General features: G+C 36.1%; 3 protein-coding genes across 4 annotated transcripts; all 3 read left to right on the top strand.

The window, feature by feature from the left end:
* The first annotated feature begins 3354 nt into the window (after positions 1–3354).
* Positions 3355–6355, top strand: LOC113353735. Its single transcript, XM_026597265.1, has 4 exons — positions 3355–3567; positions 3951–4134; positions 4338–5410; positions 5828–6355. The coding sequence occupies exons 1-4, from the start codon at positions 3355–3357 to the stop codon at positions 6353–6355; spliced, it is 1998 nt and encodes a 665-aa protein (XP_026453050.1).
* A 2144-nt stretch (positions 6356–8499) lies between these two features.
* On the top strand, positions 8500–15149 carry LOC113279960 (ruBisCO large subunit-binding protein subunit alpha-like). 2 transcript variants are annotated; one of them, XM_026528594.1, is made up of 9 exons: positions 8500–8658; positions 8759–8954; positions 10458–10579; positions 10697–10904; positions 11031–11176; positions 11668–11974; positions 12424–12674; positions 13732–13932; positions 14489–15149. In XM_026528594.1, exons 1-9 carry the CDS (start codon positions 8602–8604, stop codon positions 14774–14776), a joined length of 1776 nt encoding a protein of 591 aa, XP_026384379.1. In that variant the 5' UTR covers positions 8500–8601; the 3' UTR covers positions 14777–15149. The 2 variants fall into 2 exon arrangements, with proteins under 2 accessions (XP_026384379.1, XP_026384384.1); XM_026528599.1 differs by lacking the exon at positions 8500–8658 and having other exon boundaries at positions 8848–8954; positions 10447–10579.
* A 2582-nt stretch (positions 15150–17731) lies between these two features.
* Positions 17732–21234, top strand: LOC113279953 (50S ribosomal protein L17-like). Its single transcript, XM_026528589.1, has 7 exons — positions 17732–17831; positions 18661–18707; positions 18821–18875; positions 19058–19108; positions 20349–20440; positions 20530–20607; positions 20894–21234. Exons 2-7 carry the CDS (start codon positions 18661–18663, stop codon positions 21042–21044), a joined length of 474 nt encoding a protein of 157 aa, XP_026384374.1. The 5' UTR covers positions 17732–17831; the 3' UTR covers positions 21045–21234.
* Positions 21235–22944: the final 1710 nt, after the last annotated feature.

Below are 22944 nucleotides of genomic sequence, written 5' to 3'. Positions count from 1 at the left end.
TTAAACTCCTCTTGTAATTCGTTTAGTTTGTTACAACTAATTAGATAACGCAGAGGGGGAGCATTGCTCTCATTGATTAGTAAATCAATATCAACCTCAACATAAATATTATTCATCATAACTTGATTTATCCTGTCAAGAGATTCTTGTTCTTTCTGGAGATATAAATCAACATCAGAAGATAAACTTTCAAGTTTCTTTTCAAGACCTGAATACACTTCAAGGGATTTTAAACCCGGTGGAGGTTTAGATAGAATTTCTTCTACAGATTTTATTAAATCAGTCATGGAAGAAGGTTCTGGAATCCCTGGATCTGGTGGTGCATTTATTAAGATAACATTTCTATCCATATCAGATCGCTACAAGCACGGACTTATAAAGTCTTTAATGTGTCTGCCTGCTCTGATACCAATTGAAAAAGCGTGGGTACAACAACCACACCCAATATTTCGCTTAGCTATCTGTATGGACTAACTCCAAGATACTTTCAAGAGAATCAACTAGACTCAATCTTAATAAAGTATATCAAAGAGTTATATCTCTCTTTCTTGATTCAATTTTTACTCAAGCAAATAAAAATCTGGGAGTCTAATTGAATACAAGAGAAATCAGTTGAACGGTACCAAAGACCAATGTTCAAGTGTCAATCAATGTAAATCCACAACCAAAGGTTGGATACTAAAATTGATTGATTTAACGTATAACCTTTGATATTGCAATTACATAAATAAATATAATGCGGAAAAGAAATAACACAGACACCAGAAGTTTTGTTAACGAGGAAACCGCAAATGCAGAAAAACCCCGGGACCTAGTCCAGATTGAACACACATTGTATTAAGCTGTTACAGATACTAGCCTACTACAAACTAACTTCGGTCTGGACTATAGTTGAACCCCAATCAATATCACACTGATCCAAGGTACAGTTATGCTCCCACGTCTCTGATCCCAGCAGGATACTATGAACTTTATTCCCTTAGTTGATCTCACCCACAACTAAGAGTTGCTACGACCCAAAGTCGAGGACTTTAATAAACAAATCTAAATCACACGGAAAAGTCTACGGTAATAGATAAATCTGTCTCCCACAGAAATACCTACAATTTTTGTTTTGTCTTTTGATAAATCAAGGTGAACATGAACCAATTGATAAACCAGACTTATATTCCCGAAGAACAGCTCAGTATTATCAATCACCTCACAATAATCTTAATCGACTCGGCGAAAGAAGATATTGTGGAATCACAAACGATGAGACGAAGATGTTTGTGATTGCTTTTATATCTTTCCTATCGGAGATATTAATCTCAAGCCAATCTTTACGGTTGTACTCGTATGATAGAATCTGCAAGATCAGATCACACAACTACAAGAAAGTAGTATCGGTCTGGCTTCACAATCCCAATGAAGTCTTCAAGTGGTTAACCTACAGGGTCTCGAAGAAACCTAAGGTTAAATGAGAATCCACTCTATCTTATACAACTAATATCACACAAGAGGTGTGGAGATTAGGTTTCCCAGTGCTAGAGTTCTCCCTTATATAGTCTTTCAAATCAGGGTTTGCAATCAATATTAGCTTAGTAACAAAGCATTCAATATTCACCTTTAGATGAAAACCTGATTATATTCAAGCTAATATCTTCCAACCATTAGATCGAAAATTATCTTGTTACATACAAATGAAATGCACGATTTTAGGTTTGTGTAACCGTACCCACACATGTACATTTGTTGGTTCAACAATAGTTAACCAAATGGTTAGCCACATGATCACTTTCATATCAACCATATTCTTCTTCACCATAACTAGTTCAAATGACTCAAATGAACTAGTTAGAGAGTTGTTAAATTGCTTAGATCTTATAGAAGTATACAAGACATAATTGAAGCAAAAACGATTTGATTCACTCGAATCGATTCATGAACTTTATAGCTACGGTTTGCAAACTTGCATTCCTTAGTCAATACAAATATAAGTTCACGCATAATCGTTTTTAGAAAATAACCAATCTAAGTTCGCGGACTGAAGTACCCGAAATAAGTTTGTAAACAAGTTCACAAACTCCAACAGATTTTCTCGGGACGAGAACCTCCGATAATTCGTGGACTTTGTTCCGGTTTTCCTGAGCAGCAAAGTTCGCAAACTTTGGTTCAAGGAATAAGGACTTATGCTTATATATGAGTTACCACACAATGCTTATATCCAACAATAGTTATATCTTCTAAACTCTCATTTTAATCACTGAAACATTCTTAGAGGACGTTATATAGTTGTTGTTCACAAACTATTTTTTGTCAAAGCCATTTTCAAGTAGTTGAAACATAATATAACTTTCACCACTAGGTAAAGATGAACTTGGCCAAAGCGAAATCTTACCAACACATGTTTCGAGATATAGATAAGCGAGATAAACTCGGCTCGCAATAGCAAATGTGTATAATCAAAGTCTATATAGCAAAACGACTTTTGTCTCAAGATAAGAGATAGAGTAGATAGACTTTTGAGTGATAGATAAGTTCAAGTCTCCAATACCTTTTAGTCGATGAAGTTCCACCAGTTCCTTGAGTAGTTCTTCGTCTTGTATGATGATCGCCATGGAGTTCTTGAGCTCAGCTACACTTTCTATTCTAGTCCGAGACTTAGCTATAGTAGACTAGAAATCAAGACTTATAGTTTTGATCACTAACATTGACAAACATGCTTGAGATAGCAATGCATGCGAGTTCAACCGAGCAGTGCTCTAACACATACAAAGTATGAACTTGTTTAGCATGTCCTGTATAGGAAACCCTATACTTGGTCCAATAGAAGAAGTGGAGATGACCACATACTAGAGAGACTAGATAGATCTCTTATCTCTCTAGACTGGAATTATATTTATCCTTTACCTGCTCTCTATCACCTGACTGTAGTTGGTAGTGACCACTGCCCTATCATGCTGGTAACTAGCAAAATGGAAACTAGTTCCAAAAAACCTTTTAGAGTCAATAAAGCTTGGTTTAGAGATTCTACGTGCTCTGATTTGATCAAAATTGAATGGAAAAGTCACTCTTCAGGGTCAACTGCTTTTCAGTTTACTATGTGTCTTAAAAACACCAAAGTAAGCCTTAGATATTGGAACTATCACCATTTTGGAAACATCTAGAACCAAATAGATAATCTAGAAACTCAGTTATCTATTGTTACTAGCAATGCTAACCCTCAAAATGCCACCAGAGTTGCTGACTTAACTCAACAACTCAAACATTAGTATGATATAAAAGCTGATTTCTGGAGACAAAAAGGTAAAGATGATGCTCTCTGTCTAGATGATAGAAACACTGCATATTTTTCACCACAAAACAAATTACATGAGACAAAGAACTCAAATAGATTCCTTTCAATCTAATGGAGGAATATGGCTTGATGATAGGAATAGTATTGAGGATGAACTGTTAAGACATTTTTATAGCATGAGTAGGACTACCAATCCTCCTAAACCTACTGATTATCTTAATAATCTAAATGCTAGTATTAGTGAGGCTGATAATGCTATGTTAACTGCTACTCATAATGCTGATGAGGTTAAAATTTTTTTTTTTGATATGAAACCATGGACCTCTCCTGGTCTAGATGGATTCCCTCCTGGATTCTATCAACTTATGTGGGACACTGTGGGAGAAGATGTGGTCAAGATGGTTCAAGCTTTCTTTCACTCTCAACATATTATTAAACAGTTAAACCATAATTTCACTACCTTGATACCTAAAAATAGCTGCCCTAAAAGTGTTGTTGATTTTAGGCCCATAAGCCCGTGTAATGTATCTTATAAAATCATCTCTAAGCTACTAGCCTCTAGATTAAAGTGTTTTACATAAGATCATTTCTCCTGCTCAGACTGCTTTCTTATCTGGTATATCTATTCATGATAATATCATAATCTCATGAACTAATACATTATATGAAGAAAACCAAAGCTCATGATGGTTGTGCAGCTGTCAAGCTAGACATGTCAAAGGCTTTTGACGGGGTAAAATGGGGTTTTCTTATTGATAATCTCAGAAAGCTAGGTTTCTCTGATGTGTGGTGTAACATGATTGAACAATGTATATCTACTGTCACAACTTCCATCTTGCTCAATGGCTCTCTAGGTAATGTGTACTCTCCTCAGAGGGGATTAAGACAGGGTGATCCCCTGTCACCCTAGTTATTTATTCTATGCATGGAATGTTTTTCTAGGAGTTTAATTCAAGCTGAGCAGCAAAACCTTATTCATGGCTTTAAGGCTAATAAGAACTATCCTTCCATATCTCATTTGTTTTTTTTGCTGATGATTGCCTTATCTTCATAAAAGCTAGGACTAAAGATGCTAGTAACTTATCTTCATTAATTGATCATTTTAGTAAGTTCAGTGGCCAAGCTATAAACTTTGATAAATCAGCCTTGGCTTTTAGTATTAAAGTACCTAATAATGTGAAGAATGATATAGCAAACATCTTAAGAATCAGGAAAACGTCTCTGAATGAAAAATATCTAGGTGTACCTCTTTTGCTGCAGAAGAGGAAATATGGTTCCTTTGTTCATCTTCTAGATAATTTTAGAGATAGACTTGATATCTGGCAAGCCATTTTCTTAGTTGGTCCTGGGAAAACAATAATAACTCAATTTGTCTTAGGTAGTCTAGCTAGCCATCATTTAGATGTTTTCCCAATGCCTAGAGAGCTCACTAAAAAAATGGAAAATATTCAAATGAGATTTTGGTGGGGTAAAAAAGAAAATGAAAAAGGTTATTTTATGAAGGGTTGGGATGATATAGCTCTTCCTAAGGAACTAGGAGGCCTTAGTATTAGAAGAACAGATCTTTTGAACCTTGCTTTGCTTACCAAGCTTGCTTGGAGAATGATTAATAACCCTGAGGAGCCTTGGGATGTTATTTTAAGAGAAAAATACTTTTCTGTATGTAATCCTCTTACTTACATTGTGAATAAACATGGCTCCTGGATTTGGCAGGGCATATGCACATGTCTAAGTGTTGTTAGGAAACATTATGTATTGGAGACTGGGGATGGAAAGTCTGTGAAAATTTGGAAATATACTTGGATTCTAAACATGCACGGACCTCCATCTCATCTCAATTACTCTTCTGGTATGACTCATGTCAGTCAACTAATTGATGATGAGCAAAAATCTTGGAAAACTGATGTTTTTACAACCTTATTTGATAGTAACATTGTGAAAGAAATTACTAACATAAGAATTCCTTTTTCAGGTAAGGATAAATTAAAATGGGAACCCTCTCGCAATGGAAACTTTACTATCAAATCATCCTACAATGCTACTCTGAATGAAAACTTAGTAACCAAACCTACTAAGAACAATCTGAATATCTATTGGAAAGCTTTTTGGAAGCGTAAACTTCCACCTAGGGTACAACATTTTATTTGGAAATTCATCCATAATTGCTTACCAACCAACTCTAGGTTAGCCAGGGTTAATATCCAGCACGACAGTTCTTGTGCTCTTTGCAATGCTAGTGTAGAATCTCCTCAGCATCTGTTTTTTGATTGTCCCATTACCAGCCCAGTTTGGTCCACTATAAACTCTAACCTTGTCAATCTTTTACAGGGTCAAGATTTACATCATTAGGTTTGCAAATTTTTCCTTAGAGCCAACTCGGTGCATCACACTGACTTTAGATTGTATGAGTCAGTCTGCTTTATTATCTGGCAAATTTGGAAATCCAGGTGTCTTAAAGTGTTTGAGAATAAGAACTTCAATCATGTGGAAATAGCTAACAATATTTTACTGTAGCTAAATGATTGAAATAAAACTAAAGATCTACAGGCCTATCAGAGGATATTGAATCCTCCAACTGTTAATCACTGGATTCCTCCAGTAACTGATATATGCAAGATAAATTTTGATGCCTCTTTTATTGAAAACAACACATTGTCAGGATGGGGTTTAATCTGTAGGGATTTTGCAGGGAATAACAATGGACTGCGAGAAGGTGCATGTATAGCAACGGATCCTGAGAAAGATGAAGCAATATCATTACTTGAAGTTGTCTTATGGACGAAAATAAATGGATGGAAGAAGATACATTTGGAGGGAGACTGTTCAAATGTGATTCATGCAATAAATGGAAGGTCCTGTGCAGTAAAATGGACTTCCCTTAATGTAGTAAATGATGCTTTGTCAATTTTAAAGACTTTTGATTCTTGGAGCTGCACCTACGCTCATAGAGATGCTAACCATTTAGATGATTCTTTAGAAAAGTTTACAAGAGCTCATAGTATTTGTTTCAGTTGGTTTAATAACATGCATGTCTGGGTAGAAACTCTACTCCAGCAGGATAAAAACAATATGTAATTTTCCTTCAGCAATTGAATACTTTTCCTATTAAAAAAAAAATCAAGACAAGCTTGACTCAAGATTTCTTCTTTGCAATATTAAATCTACTAAATCATACGACGTAGTGTTATAAGATAAAATGGTAAATGCCATGAGTAAGTATAATGGTTCAGTCTTTACATACCTCTTTGTCGATGAAGTTCTTAAAATGTCTTCATCTGATCTTCAGTTTTTGAGGGTTATTTAGTGACCCTCAACTACCATACTCTAATCCTATTCCGAGACTTGATTCTAGTAGATAAGAAATCCATATATAGTTTAGTGCATCTAACATTGACAACAAGCTTGAGTTTGCGAGTTCGACCGAGCAGTGCTCTAACAATTAGAAATATATATGAATAAGAAGTGTTACCCAATTGCGATGAATCATCAGAGTCTGGAAAATATTTGATGGTGTTTTAAATGATAAAGGTGGACGAGATAGTGTGATCATAATCACACCAAAAAACAACTCCATCGAGTACTCATATATCTTTATTTCAGCCCAAATAACAACCAAGATGAATATGACGCATTGTTGCAAGGACTTTTAGCTTCAAAAGGTCTGTAACTCAAATAATTTGTTTTTTATACTGATTCCCGGTTGGCTTCAAAACAAGTGGGAGGCCAGTGTAAAACAAAAAACACTATCATGGTCAAGTGCACATACATAGCGATGTATTCCTTCAATTGTTTTTGTAATGTTCTACTACTAAATCTTTGGATTTTTTTTCTTTTTCTTTTTGGATTTCTAATTTTTTTTCTTTTCCGGATTTCTTAGCTTGTCTTGTTTTGTAGATTAGCTATTTATAAGAGCAAGTCTTATGGTGGAATCAAAGCTATTTCAAGTGTGGCAAAACTGTGGAATGTTAAGTCTAGTGGCTTCCAAATTGGGGTCTTCCACAAAAAATCCAAGCAGTACTCCATGGATTCATGGGAGGTCCCGTGGAATCCATGGGAGCGCTATTCAGATTAGCTTTGAGCGCTATTCAGAATAGCGCACTAGAAGACAGGAAACGCCAATCAGAATAATGCTCAAAGCTTATCTGAATAGCGCTTAACGCTATTCAGAATAGCGCATTATTTTTATCCGTAGATTTACAGGGGTTAGTCAATTGGGATTAGTAGAGAAATTTAGAGATTTTTTATGCAAGAGATTTTGGGTGACTCTCCGTGAATTTAGAGATTTTGAGAGACTCTCTGAATGATTTTCAAGGAATTATATGAATTTCAGCTTACAAACATGAGACAAACAATATATTTATTTTACAAAATGAATATTTCAATATTTTAATGAAAATGTATTAGTCGATGCATGGCTAACGGAAATTATAACCATTTTGCCAATAAAATCAAGACGAGACGAACAGAAGGGAGTTGAATCTCGAGTAAACTTATCGGGTTTTGGAAGACAACATTTTTTTTCTTCGTTTTTTATGAATTTATTTGTAGCTTATTTGGTTATTTTTTTAATATTTTGATATCTAATCCTTAAAGAAAAGAGAAAGAACAAAGTCTCTCAAAATATCTCCTATTTAAGAGAGACTTTTTTTCAGCCATTTATGGTAAATTTTGTAATAAAAGTCTTTGCAAGTCTCTCAAAACCCAAAAGTCATTGATTTCAAATTCCAAATTCAATAACAGAGAATTCTAAAGACTTTTAGAAAGTTACGATCCAATAACAGAGATTATTTGAGATTTTGAAGAACTCCCTATTGACTAAACGAGATTTTAGAAGTCTCTGAAATTCTTTCAATATCTCCACAAATCTTAATTGAGTAACCTCCTGTTAAAACGAGCCCTTGAAAATTTAATGACTGAGAAAAAAAGCTCTAATCTTAATAGCGTTTAACGCTATTCTGAATCACGTTCTTTTAGCGCTATTCTGATTAGCATAAAACGTTATTTTGATTAACTTTTTTATTATTCCACCACTAAACTTGCACTTCCATCCACAATTTAAAATGCTGAGGTGGCCCGGAAGATGAAAGATGAAACTCTTCCATCATAAAAAATAAATAAAAATAAAATGCTTTGTTTTGTACGTACTCTCCCAAAAACGGGTACCCCTATTTTGTGGGTACATACTACATGTATTATTTGTATTTGGGGTCGTACTCTCTTTCTGTGTCTTGAAACTAAATCCCCCACCCCAGAAAACAACATTCTGTTCTTCTCTAACCTAAACCCCAAAAACCCCAATACCAGAGGAACCCACTAACCAAATGTCATCTTTATCTTCCCCACTTGTATCCTCGCAGCAGAGGGGAGCTTATTTTTCAGTAAGTTCAATGTTTTTATACTGAATTTTAAATTTCGTTTCAAGGTCTCCTCCAACTTATATTCTAAATATTTTAACTGCTGCTGCTGTTGTTGTTGTAGAACACCTTCAATGGAGCAAAGAGTAGTGTATCATCATCAGTATCAACATCTTCTTGGTTTTCTAGAACTAGGGTTTTGAGAATGGTGGTAAGAGCTGGTCCAAAGAAGATATCATTTGACAAAGATTGTAGAAAATCTTTATTATCTGGTGTTAATAAACTTGCTGATGCCGTTTCTGTTACTTTAGGACCTAAAGGTAATTTTATTTACTTCTCAGTTCTTTTATTCAAAATCAAATGAATTTGCTTTTAATGAATTCAATGGATTGTTGTTGTCAAAGCTTGATTGAAAGTATGAATTAGCTGTTTCAGCTAGGGTGCATTAGTGTAATTTGTTTATCTATGTTTGTTTTTCTTATGGGTCGAATGAGTGTTAGTAGAAAAGCTTAAGATTGGTGCCTGGGGGCTTACATTTTTTATTGTTCAAGTGAAAAACACTACATGGGGTTTGGGGGGATCTTGCACCCAAGCTGCCAAAAGAATGATTGCATGATGCCCAAAATCTCTCTTTTATTCTGCCTTCCTTCCATCCCATGGGGGCCCCCCTAAGAATTTTCATTTACATGATGTTTGGAGGTTGTACTACAGACTTTAAGGCTTCTAAAAACCCTTTTCTCGTGCAAGAAACAGGATAACAAGCCACACATAGATAACAAGCCATTGGCTGCCATGATTCAGGGACAGAACCTTTATCTAGTATGTCAAAAATAGATGGCGAGGCTTTGCAAGCAGTAAGCCTAACACTGCTTGTGCAATATTTAACTTGAATTGCTAAAGCATTCTCGACCATCTTGCCAGATCTAGAAAGCAAGTGACTTGCAAAGTTGCAATGTTACCCTTGGATCATCTGTGTGGATTTTAGATTATTGATTGGGAAGCAACTTTAATTTTCCAACATAGTTAGCTCATTGTTGTCGTGCTTTTTTTTTTCCTGCTGGGTTATCCTCACAGGCTACTCATCATTATTGTTCCACAGTGTCTCATATGCTTAAGGCTGTAGGTCGTTTTCCTGCAGTAAACAAAGAGTGTTGTTATGTTGATCAATTAAGGCTAACTGAATGTTACTTCTCAGCTATACATCCGACACCTCCTTCGTTTTTTTAGTTAGGTTTATGCTCAAACTTACCAGCAAGAGTAGAATTATGTGTCTGATTAGGATAAGCAGTAACCACATAAATAATCAAAATAATCACACATGCTTCTGTTAAACAAGTTGGGCGTGTCTAAGCTCTAGATTACAGTGAACTTTAACAATTTCCTTATTTCTAGTGGAATTGAGTATGAAACAATTATAAACCATGAATGCTACTAAAACTGATAACTTATTATGTCGTTCCCTTCTGTATATATATTTTGTTATTATGACTTATTATGTCGTTGCATAGGTTTTGAAAACTTGCTACTTCATGTATAGCTTGATTTGAGTTAGCGCTTTAGCTTGTCAGCCTTTTATCATTTTTGTTTGGTTCTCATCGGAACTTTGATAAAGTGTCAGGTCAGGTCAGGTCAGGCAAATGCATATGATAATAATAAATTAAAAAAAGATTATCTTTCAACCTGTGGTCTCCTGTTTGTGTGTCTGAGTTGGATGGTGACATGTGTTGCTTGATTGGATGTATGTCAGGTACCATTATTGTGTAACATATGTACAAATGTGCTTGATTTTGAAATGAATAAATTGGTCATTAGATGTACTGCAGGGAGGAACGTAATTCTTGATGGACCCGGAACGCTGAAAATTGTTAATGATGGAGTAACAATTGCTCAGGCCATCGAGCTTCCAGATGCCATTGAAAATGCAGGAGCGATGCTTATCCAAGAGGTTGTTCAAAGTTCAAACTTCCCATAGTTCTCTATGATTAAATAGGTTGTGCATTCTACCTAGAATAACATCATTTTTCTAATAGGTATTTAGTTTGAAGTTGTCTCTTTGCTGTAGGTTGCAAAGAAGACAAATGATTTAGCAGGTGATGGAACTACCACTGCTATAATTTTAGCCAGAGAGATGCTTAGGTTTGGGCTGTCAGCTATCGCTTCTGGGGCTAATCCCGTATCCCTGAAGAGAGGGATGGAGAAGACCGTGCAAGAACTGGTCAGAGTGTTGAAGGTTAAATGTAGGCCTGTAAATGGGAGAGAAGATATAAAAGGTGACACTTATATTTACTTGCATTTCCCTTATATGACACTTTCACATGAAGAAAGCTTGATACACATTCTGATCTCACTTTCTTCCTTTTCTATGTTTTGCTTATATAATTTCATTTGTTATCCAGCTGTGGCGTCAATTTCTGCTGGAAATGATGACTTTGTCGGTAATCTAATTGCTGATGCGATAGACAAGATTGGACGTGATGGAATCATCTCCATCGAGTCTTCTTCGTCATTTGAAACTACCATTGTATTTGAAGAAGGGATGAAGGTATTTCTTCAAATACTTAATTACAAAGCAAATATATAATCCGGGGTCTACAGTACCGGAGACACATATAATCTGGATGGTTCATGCCGCCCAAATATATTGATATTATTAGTCGTATTGCCATCTGTTCACATATGTGATTTAGACATTATGACCTCCAGTAATGTTTGTATGTGGTCAGAGAGTTATTTCTTGTGCTTGACTCAATTCTGAGGTGTGCCTTTGATAACGGGGTCAGTAGAACTAGTACCAATAGCTTAATGGTATGTACATGCCGCCATGGCTTTAATTGGCTATGATTCAGCCATGGCTTACTGGTTTGTCTAACTTAATGATCAACTTCTTATTGACTATGGCAAGAGGTGGACTAATTTTATGCACCTCAGATCATGTTCCTTCTAAGCTTTTTGGTTTATCTTCTTGTGGTGAACCTTTTGGGTTCCATTTAGCCCGCTCAATTTTTTCATTCTAATCTTTTTCTTTGCCTTTAGATTGACAAGGGCTATATGTCACCCAAATTTATTACAAATCCGGATCAGTCGACTATCGTATTTGACAATGCAAGAGTTCTAGTAACTGATCAAAAGATTACCAGCATCAAAGAAATTATTCCCTTACTAGAAAAGACAACTCAGTTAGGAGTTCCACTGTTGATTATTGCAGAGGATATTAAGCATGAAGTGCTGGCAACCCTGGTCATGAACAAATCACGAGGTATTACTAATGCCGCTGCAATCAAGTGTCCAGGATTTCATGAAGGAAAGAAAGCTATTTTGCAAGATATTGCTCTAATGACAGGTGAATCTACATTTCGTGCACTACGTTTTCAGGATTTTGTGAACTGTACTTGGAAATTCATATCACAGTGAGTTAGCATTTAAAATTTGTTAGAGTTTGCCTAAAAACAAAAGTTGTCTGAATATATTCAAGCCCAGCAGAAATTATTAAAAGAGAAATGTATCGAAGTATGGTAAAAAGATTTCCATCGGTTGTGGGGGTGTGTTTTGGAATTCCTTCCAAAATTAGGTGTTTTCAGTATGATGCGGATGGAGTTTTCAAAGACAGATCCCATCAATTACTCATTTTTTTTTAAACATTGCCTACTTTTGAACACCACTACCTCCTGATACTCTTTGTTTACAAAATATAAATTACCTTCCCTGGCTTAAGTCTCCATGTCTTTTTTGTAATTCTTCTATGCTCTAACAAAATGATCTGTACGAATTAATTGTGTATAACTAAAACAGGTGCTGATTTTCTTGCTGGTGAATTGGGCTTCTCACTGGAAGATGCAACCTCTGATCAGCTTGGTGTTGCTCAAAAGATAACAATAACAAGTAATTCGACGACTATTGTTGCTGATCCTACCACTAAAGCTGAACTCCGAGCAAGAATTGCGCAGTTAAAGAAGGACGTAGCTGAAACAGACAATTCCTACCTCTCAAGGAAGCTCTCTGAAAGAATTGCAAAGCTCTCAGGTGGTGTTGCTGTAATCAAGGTGTGTAACTTCTGAATGCTCAAGTTTCCTTGGTTCTAGTATTTGATATGTTCATGTCTTTTTGTGTTTAGTAGGATGTATTTCTCTAACATTTCCATTGGCGCAAACTCCTAAATAGGAATATCAAGATCTGTAGATATTTGCCAACCATGACACTACATGAAACTTTAACCGGCAAATCATGAGAAGTTAACCCACAACAGCAGCTAAGGTTATAGTCTATTAAGTGTCCTCTTTATCTGATTTATAGTCACTAGTTCAACATTTAAAATTATTTTTTCGAAGATTGATTTGGATAACGTCAAAGCTAGTTCATTTGGTCTTTACTCAGACACAGCCTTGAATAATTAACTCTAAAAAGCTACATACACAAATCTAGCAAGTATAGTGTGTAATATCACATGAGCAAGACGTGCATTTGGAAAACCCTAGAAATTCAGCATCAAAAGGTTGTCTTATTTGTACTCCAAATTTGTAATACAATACAGAATAAAGAAACCCATCTTTCTACTGAATTTTTTAGGGGGTCATCAGTATATGCCTATGATAATCTCGAAAGCAAACGAAGATCCTTATCTTTCTATGCTTTATGGTTTATATCACTCATCTTACTGTAGACACCCCAATTTTACGTACTTAACCAACTGTTCTAAACTTTTAACGTGAGTCCATTTGTATTCTTTTCTTGACAAAGATTATTTTCTCTGATCTTTTAAGCGTTCTCTTTAAGTTCATGGACAGTATAACAGGTATCTCAGCCAGTTTATGTTAGGTTCGGTTATGTTATTTTCCCATTTTTAATCCAGTACTCTTATATCCTGTTATATGCATATATTTGACTTGATTAAAATGCTAAAGTCTGCAAAAAAAATTTTTGCCAAAATAAGTGTTTCATCTTTGGCATATCAAATGACTTCGGAAAGAAAATGGTGCCTCTTATCAGTTGGCTTCTGAGTTTTAAAATCATGGATGTTAGCCTTCTGAGAGTTTATATATAATAGATAACTTGATTTGTCAGTCTTGCTGTGAAAACTGAAGATATGCAAATGGCATTCAGGTGGGAGCACACACCGAAGTAGAACTTGAAGAGAGGAAACTTAGAATTGAGGACGCAAAAAATTCCACTTTTGCTGCCATGGATGAAGGTATAGCTCCTGGCGGTGGGGCCACCTACGTTCATTTAACAAAGTATATTCCTGAAATAAAGAACTCGATAGAAGACCCAGAAGAACGAATTGGAGCCGATATCATTGAAAAGGTACTATTTCTGTCTCGTGTCTCTTAACTTTTATTTGTCAGGCCTCACATTTAAATGATCCTATGGACTACTGTTCTTTTTGTTAACTTCCTCATTCTTATCATTGTCAGAAATGATTGTCAAACTATCTCCAAAGCTTGAATGATGTTCTGCTAGAATTTGGAAGTTCAGTCTTTCTTGAACTAATTTAATTTAATGATGTTGTAAGTTCAATAAAAACGTCCCGACTTTCTATGAGTGTTGAAGACAACGTAGCATGCCCACCCACGAATCTGCAGTACTGACCACTGTAGGATAAGGAATTTCGCTGCAACTTTGAGCCATTATAGAAGTTGGTCGTTTATCACATTATTATATCCATTGGCCAAATAAAGATGCCCTAAATGGAAAAGACCATCCTAAAAATAGAGAATTCAAGAGGCCTCGAGTCTTATAGACCAATATAGCCATGTGTTACACTCATACATGGAAGTTTTGATAGTGCTTTGTAATGTTCTTCTTGTCTAAATCGCAAAGAATGCTACAGATAGAACTGATTTCATGCTTTGTTTTTCAGGCTCTTCTTGTACCAGCGTCATCAATTGCAAATAACGCGGGAGTAGATGGATCAACTGTGGTAGAAAAGCTTCTAGCTTGCGAGTGGGAGATTGGGTACAATGCCATGACAAATAAGTACGAAAATCTTCTAGATGCAGGAGTGATCGACCCTTGTAGAGTCTCGAGATGTGCACTACAAAATGCAGCATCAATTGCTGGTGTGCTCCTTCTGACCCAAGCTGTTTTGGTTGAGAAAGTAAAGCAGCCCAAGTCAACTGTACCTCTTCTCCCTGGGATATCTCCTTGAAAGAAGCAGCAGAAATTCAGGAGATGAAAGCTGGCAAGCTAGTATATAAATGGTTTAGAAAGTAAAGAACCCTGGTCCTGGTGATTTTTGAATCCAACATCCGCTCGTTGCTGTTTGTTTCCGCGGGGCCAAGAGAAATGTTGACTTAATTTTAAGCAGGAAGAGAATCAAAATCAAAATGTAGAGACATGTTGGCATTGGGTTTGGACTTCCAGACTCTCAGGCTTCAATCACATATTTTAGATATTAGGCAACCAATTTTGACAGTATGTTTTGCTGCACTTTAGATTCAGGTGTAAATTTTCTTTTACTGGACAACAGAAGTTGTAATTTTCCATTGATAAAAAATAAAAGATATCACAGTAAGCATGTACATTGGTTGGATAGTTTTGCCACCTGATAAGATTTACTTGTCAAGAATTGGGGGAGATACTATAAATTTGATGAACTTGATAATCTCTGTAAGGTTTCTGAGACCTTGTGAAATGACGTGGCACAGACGTGTGCTTAAAACAAACGAAAAGAAGTTCAAAAATTACGGCCCGTGAGAATCACGGCCTTGTAAACAAGATCACGGCCCTGTGAACATCAGGGGTCTTAATATGGGGAACTTAGGGGGAGACCCAAAAAAAATAATATTCTCGTTCTCAGGCCCACAATTAATTTTGTATACCGTGACACCCATAATTATATGAAATTATTATATGAATCAATACATAACTGGTTATGCATACTATCTTTTCAGGCATAACTCGTTATGCATACTATCTTTTTCAGGGGTATAATTGGCAGCGCAATTTGGACATAACATATCTAAAAATCCGCGCCTTAAAATTTTATAAATTTTATATCGTTGGAAATCTTTTTAAAAGAGCTACGCAACGAGTACAAACAAGAATATCAATTTTTTGTTTTTAACGAAAAAATCGGAGGTGATCCTCATTTTAGGGATTTTTTTTTGAAAACTTGATACTTAACCATTATGCAGTCATCAAAAACGATGCATAACACATTCTGCAGACGCATAACGAATTATGCAACTATTTTCTCGACTGCATAACAAATTATGCATCTGCATAACAAAGTTATGCATGTATAACAAGTTATGTAACCATTGTTTTGGTTGGTTTTAATGCGTATATAAAAAATTGATGCATAATGCATTATGCATCCATATTTACGGATGCATATCAGGTTATGCATCTGTTTTCTCGATGCATAAAATATTGTGCTGCAATTTTCTCGATGCATAATGCATTATGCAGTCCTATTTTCGGATGCATAACAGGTTATGCATCCATTTTCGCGACTGTATAACATGTTATGTAGATATTATAGTAGGTGCATGACAAGTTATACAGTCTTTGTTTTTATTGGTTTCAATAGTGATAAAAAAATTGTTGCATAACGTGTTATGCGACCATTTTCGGGACTGCATAACAAGTTATGCAACAAATTTGTAAACAACATAGACCTTGAATTGCTGCTCTTGACGATTCACTGGCCTGAATGCAGGCCACATACTTCACTGAATTGAAACCCCAAACTGCAGTACATCTTCCATCTTAGACAGCCATACAATCTATAGCTAACAAAATAGACATTTTGCTGTAGCACTCATATCATCACATTCCTCCACTTCTCAATTGAACCCAGTTTTAATCCACATCCAAAAATCCTCCGCAAATCTGTGTTGTTGTCGTTGTTGTAGACCACTGCTGCCTGCAATCACCCATCGAGTCGCTACAGCTTCATTGCATCTTCGACTTGGTCTCTGAAGCACAGAAATGCCGAAGTCTCTCTTCGTTGCTCACTCCAGTCTCCATCAGCAATGTAGTAGAGAAGGACAGACACCATGTTTTTCAACTCCCCGTGTTCACAACGTCTAAAGATCTGTCTAACACAACCACCAGTGGCTTTGAAGCTCGAGTCTTCTCCATTTGTGTCTGCAATTCTTCCCGACAAGTCGACAACCATTGTTTAATCAAGAACAAAAATGGGTAAGAACCCATCTCCACAGAATCGATTCAATTAACCAAAGACCCCCAATTTCAGTTCAAAACCAGAATTCCCCAGAATCCCATTTTAGTTTCTGCCAGGTACTGTTGATTTTTCAAATACAAACCTCCAATTTCAGGCCACAGCAAAACCCCAGTTGACAGCAACAGTGGCATCTATTTCAGCTGGTTTTCTGGCATAACCAAAACTCCACCAAACTCTGTCTATATCCAGAGAACACTCGACGGAAATCAACACCAATTTGACCTGCAAACACCACCATTACCTTCATAATTTCTCTCTCAATCGAGCACCACACTGAACCCCAACAGATCCATCTCATTTATCCAACAACTCCATATAAAACCCGTTTCAGTTAACTTCAAAAATCCCCAAAATCTGTTGCTTAAACTTCTCGTATATAACCATGAATCAGTGGAAGAAACCCTAAGTCAAATCATCGAACAACACCAGTTCTTCAATCAACATACCCCAAATTATACCACCTGCAATTAATCCACAAGCAATCACACCCAAATTCAATCGTTGTTGTTGAGAGAATTGAAGCAATTGGCTTGAAATTCAACCCCCAAACACCACAGATCCATTCTCGTCATCGCTGCTTCAATCAATCCTTGATGTCTCCATTTCAGTTCAACTGCAGAAGCTCAAAATGATGCTCAGATCCCCTTTCAACCCCCAAATACGAAGATGTTGAGATTTACCCGTGAATTGAAGCTTCGATGAAGAATTAAGACGAAAACAGTAGGGAGATACGAATCAGAAAAGAAGAAGAAAAAAGACTGAAACATAATTTCTGAAATTATGGGTTTGGGAGATATTTTGTCGTAGAAAATGGGTGCGCGCCTGTGTTTTTTTGAGCATGGGTTTCACAGTGGGAAGAATCTGTAAAATGGGTCTGTATGTAGTTTTCACTCTTAATATTTCAAAGTAAAAAGAAGCTTAGTTAAAGCCTTAAACCCTTCTCCTCTCTTGCTCTCCTGGTCTCCCACCACCACCCAGAAGTTCGATTCCTGAACCCTAAAAAAAAAACAAGGTACAAAATCTCTGTCTCTCTCTCTAAGTAGAGTTTTATAAACAACTTCGTAGATTTGGTTTCTTCTGGTGTTAAGTGTTGATTCTATTTTTCGTAATATAATTTGCTTGGATAATCAAAACTATGGCTGGGTTAATTTTGATAGAGTTATGAAATTGGGTTTAGCTGATCTCAAGTTTAAGCTATGGGATACTGTACCCAATTTCTCAGTTAATCAACTTTGAGTTGCTCCTGTTTTATTCATTTAAGAATTCAGACTCATTTTCTGTATTTGCCCTAATTTCTAAATTTTGATTTTTCTTCCGCAATGGATTAGCCTCAGTAGAATCTTTTAGGTTGAATATAGGAACAGGATAAACACCTTGAATACATTTCATTTCAACTTTTCTATTCGTTTTGCAATCGTAGAAATGCATCTGTATGGATGTAGGGTGAGGCCTCTATTCTTCGTTCAAGTCCTAGAATCACCAATCAACAACAATCTTGAAAATGAAAACAATATCTAAGTGAAAAATTACTAAATCATGAATTGCCTGGAGGAGTCTAAACTGAAGTTGAGTTCTATAATTCTATTTGGCGGAGAGTATCAACAATCTTATTCCTAAATGCTAACTCTAATTTTTTCAACTTGATTCCTTAATTTGTTCCATCATTTCATTTGATTTCTTCATCCTCGTAGACTTACTTACTTTTATGTTTCATTTGATATTGAAGGATATACTAGTGGTTATTAAGATTTCAATGTCTTGTTTGATTGATTGAAAGCACCTTTTATTTTTTTAATCGTTATAACTGATGTCGCGTAATGGTTTTTTGTTCTCCCCCTAAGATGAGAAAGCTCAATCGACCTACTGGTCATAGAATGTCTATGCTAAGGTATCATCTAGATAACAACTCTTCATACCAATATACTCCTTACTCTTGCTTGTTAAAGTTTACAACTTTTCGCTTTTAAACTATTTGTGGTTTTCGTTGGAGTATTTCTTTAGAACAATGGTTTCTCAGCTGGTGAAGCATGAGCGCATAGAAACTACAGTGGCCAAGGTATTGATTTTACATTGTGTCTTTTCATTTTTGAAAGGCTCCACTGGTTTGCAAAATTTTAGAATAGATGCATAGAGTTACTATTCCTCGTCAGACATTAGTTTGTTACTTTTTTCTTTTACTGACTCAGCAACTCTTTGTATTGGCACGAATGAGGGATTAACTGCTTTTTTATAATTCAGGCAAAAGAAGTTCGATGTCTTGCAGATAACATGGTGGAACTTGGGAAAGAGGTTTTTATGATCTACATCCATAGATAATTTGTTTCATCCATTCCTACTTTTGCTACGTTTTCGCTGTTATATACATTCAACAGACATGTTTTTTAATTTGTATATCTTTCCATGCAGTTCTGCACCTTATTGTGTTCAATATATGTTCTGTAAGCATGAAAAGTGAAATAAGTCATAAACGTAGAACAATCCTAAATCATTTCGTTGTCCTAGCTGAGCATACATCACTCTGGTAGCACTTTACCATCTAAACCCAACTGTTTTAACTTCTCAGTTCTCTCTCACAGTAACTAAACTAGTCCAGGACTCCGGATCTCTTATTAACAAGTAACGACCTTTTTCTTAGAAATCGTGTTAGACACATTGTATCTTTCTTGGACACCAGCATACTTTTTGAGGTTATAAGACTTACAGATTTGTGCCGGATGGTAAAACTCATCCATACAATGTGCTTGTATTGAGGTTATATGGGCTTATTATTATGTGCTTTGGGTTCTTTAAGTTGCTCTTATACAATTTACGAGAAGGAAGGTCGCTTTTCTATCATTTACCTGGATGATACAATCTAGGAAAGAGTACCTCGTATGTTTCGAGTTTATAAAACTTACCAGATTTGGTTTGGACAATAGAACTCATCTTAAATGTGTGCATTTCTTGATGTTACATGGAAAACGTTTATTATATGGCATATGCTCTGAGTTCTATAAGTTGCTCTTGTAGAATTTACAAGAAAACCAGTCTCTCTTCAATTGCATTTCTATTTTCCATCTGGATGGAAGACCTCATCCACAACCATGTGCTTGTTTGAGGTTATATGAAAAGGCTTATTATCTTATATTTTTGATTCCACAAGTTGTACCTCTAGAATCTACGGAAAGTCCAATTGCTTTACATTGCTTTTCTGTTTTTCATCTAAACCCTCGTTATTTTTTCTCACTACTTCTGGTCATAGCTGATACTTGAAGTTAAGTGGACAGAGTGATTTCCTAAGTGGTTCAAAACTTTCTGCAATTCATAATTAAGGTTTAGAACCTTAGTTTTATCTCAATTTTGTTTTGAAAGTTGCAAATTGAATAATAATAGCTTCAAAGTTTTTGGAATATGCTGATTTACAATTACGTGTACTTGTAACCTTGTTAGAGGCATTGAACTATCTGAACATTAAGCCAGGTTAATGAACTTTATGTTAGTAAACTTTAGTGCTATCCCATTTGAATTCTTTTTCCTTCCGCCACTCTAGGGTACTCTTGCCGCTGAAAGGCAGGCCGCTGCCTTCGTGCGAGGAGATGATGTCATTCACAAGCTATTTACAGAGTTGGCTTATCGCTACAGGTAAGCTCTTCTACAATTGGCATTTGTTCTTCATTATCTTGATTGTTAATTCTTTCAATTAGCTTATGTGAAGATTGCTGTATAAGCAGAACTAGGGAAGGTGGATATACTAGATTGCTTCGGACGCGCATTCGAGTAGGGGATTCTGCAGAAATGGCATATATCGAGTAAGTTTTTGCTTCTATGGTTTTTGTCCAGTTGTTTCTCTACCCTCCTTTTATAGAGGATCGGCTGCTTTGCCAAATTGTAGAGATACCAAGTCTTTACCTGGTATTTGCTGGTCAACCCAGAGATGATCCTGGGCGGTGCGGAGGGTATCTCCAAATCGATTAGTTCAGACCTTTTCTATATCTTCTATATATCTACTGTAAAATAGAGAGTTTGAGTTCAAGCAGTTTAGGGTGTAATTTATGTATAAGCTGACACCAACACTGTTCTTTGTTATTCTTATAGGTTTGTTGACAGAGAAAATGAACTGAGACAGGCGAAACCTCCAACTCCTCAACCACCTCAAAGACTTCCCATGGATCCATGGACAAGGTCCCGGCTTACCACGCAGTTTGCACCCCCGAAGGAGGATGAGAACTTCCGAGCTGACATTTAAAGTTAGATCTTTGTGAAGCTCGCATTTTGGATTTGTATTCTGATTCCTTCAGTGTCATCAATTTTTCTGAGTTTGAGGAAATCTAGAGCTGAATGTTTATTTTGAATCTGTTCTCTCGGTTTTGGCATCTTATTTACCGCTTAAATCATAATATCTGCCGACAGAATTATTTTTATATACAGGGGATTCAACAAAAGCAGGGTGTTACTGTAATGTGTGATACGAGTTCGGATAACAAGTTCAGATATCTTACACACAACTCTTTGGATTAAAATTTCGAAATCTGTGCTGAAATTACAGCTGACTATAAAGTATTGAATTGCCTTTAATATTCTCTTGTTTCCCTTGTTTGACATAAAAGTTCAGAATCAACCCATATTAGTGACAGAACGGCTACAAACTCATCAAGGACACGAGTAATCTCTACGTAATTCATCACTAGTTTGCGAGCCAGAGGATTATAAGCCAATACAATGACCGATGCTAGGAAAATTCCTTACCCGCGGAAGCAGTACATCATCATTACATAATGATCCTAGTTTAAATTGCAGAACAAAAATCTGTGTGTAAACAGACAAACAACGCATGGCAAATTCATTCAAATATCAAACTGATTTCAGGAAACAGACACTCGGGATTCAAGGAATTGAGACTTCAATGTAACAAAACCGAGTTAATACAAGATTAGGAGTGAAAACCCAGCCCAGTAAGCGCGTTAACACAAGATTAGGAAAGATTGAGCGTTTCCATATTTTGTGCTCTTCTGACTTCTATATTCAGGACCCCTTGGATCTTCAACTTCTTCTATATAAATCGTACAGGGGGTTAGTCCAGAGAAGATATTCTTCTTTGTATCGTATCTAAGTGAGATAGCATCAGAAGCAAAACTAGTTGATCAAGAAGAAAATTATTAAAAGCCTGTGATTGATTTAGTTTTTTTTTTTTTTTGTATTCGAGAAGCCATGGACGAGTACGATGATGAATTGCTTAGCATGGATGAGGATTATGAATGCTTGATGTCCTATGATGAATGGTTAGACTCAGCAATCTGGAGTGGTGAGTTTCCGGAATTCGACGGGTCTGGTTCGAGTTTCATGGATTGGGTAGATGAAGTTGAATGCACATTCAATGAAAGGAAGGTAACAGATGATGCAATGAGAGTTGAAATAGCAGTTTCTACCTTGAGATCGTCAGCCTTGTCATGGTGGAAAAATCTTCAAAGACCACAAGAAATTACTACTTGGACATGTCTGCTGCAGGAGATGTCCAGAGATTTAGTATAGATGCTGCTTATATATATGAATGAAAATCTATGAAAATTTTGATGTATTTGAATACTGGAAGCTGCTGAGGATCACAAAGGTTGTCGAGGCGAAATCAGATTTTATGTTATTTTTCGTGTTTGAAGTAAGAATGTAATAAACGACAGTATTTGATTTGAATAGCTGTTTTTACCACTTGGATGTGAAAATTCAGAATCTACTGTTTTTTGCAAGAGAAAACTTATTCCCAAATCAGTAATTGATTGGCAATGTGAGAGGTTAACCCTCTCTATGGATGGACAACATTTTGTGAGGGCTTCTAAACCTCTGTCAGTAATATGAGTAGATGCCAAACTTACATCTCAGCATCTAAATACTCATAGCAATAGTCTAAGGACAAGTCTTGCACTTTGGATTCAAGGAATAGAGACTTCAATGTAACAAAATCGGTGATGGAATCGAACCATCAACTTAGAAAGAACTACAGGAAAGCTTTCATCAAAACTAAGACGTCTTGCATACCTGTGACTATTTCGACACCATAAGTACTTAAAATTGTTGTTTTGAATATGAAGCCATTGACGACAAGTCAATCCAAAGGAATTACGATCATGCACAGTTTTTTCATAATCATCTCC

This window comes from Papaver somniferum, chromosome 1, assembly GCF_003573695.1.
Source record: "Papaver somniferum cultivar HN1 chromosome 1, ASM357369v1, whole genome shotgun sequence".
Lineage (NCBI taxonomy): Eukaryota > Viridiplantae > Streptophyta > Magnoliopsida > Ranunculales > Papaveraceae > Papaver > Papaver somniferum.
Note: the sequence above shows the minus strand (reverse complement) of the source record. Positions and strands in the feature narration are given on the sequence as shown.

Bases quoted from the DNA above. Each gene is read 5' to 3' on its own strand.
- LOC113353735 (XM_026597265.1), top strand. From the start codon at position 3,355: ATGAGACAAAGAACTCAAATAGATTCCTTTCAATCTAATGGAGGAATA. The intron at 3,568-3,950 runs GTTAAAATTTTT...CATTATATGAAG, and splicing joins CTACTCATAATGCTGATGAG to AAAACCAAAGCTCATGATGG. The intron at 4,135-4,337 runs GTAATGTGTACT...TCTTCATAAAAG, and splicing joins CTTGCTCAATGGCTCTCTAG to CTAGGACTAAAGATGCTAGT.
- LOC113279953 (XM_026528589.1), top strand. From the start codon at position 18,661: ATGAGAAAGCTCAATCGACCTACTGGTCATAGAATGTCTATGCTAAG. The intron at 18,876-19,057 runs GTATTGATTTTA...TTTATAATTCAG, and splicing joins TAGAAACTACAGTGGCCAAG to GCAAAAGAAGTTCGATGTCT. The intron at 19,109-20,348 runs GTTTTTATGATC...CCGCCACTCTAG, and splicing joins TGGTGGAACTTGGGAAAGAG to GGTACTCTTGCCGCTGAAAG.
- LOC113279960 (XM_026528594.1), top strand. From the start codon at position 8,602: ATGTCATCTTTATCTTCCCCACTTGTATCCTCGCAGCAGAGGGGAGCT. The intron at 8,659-8,758 runs GTAAGTTCAATG...TTGTTGTTGTAG, and splicing joins AGAGGGGAGCTTATTTTTCA to AACACCTTCAATGGAGCAAA. The intron at 8,955-10,457 runs GTAATTTTATTT...GATGTACTGCAG, and splicing joins TGTTACTTTAGGACCTAAAG to GGAGGAACGTAATTCTTGAT.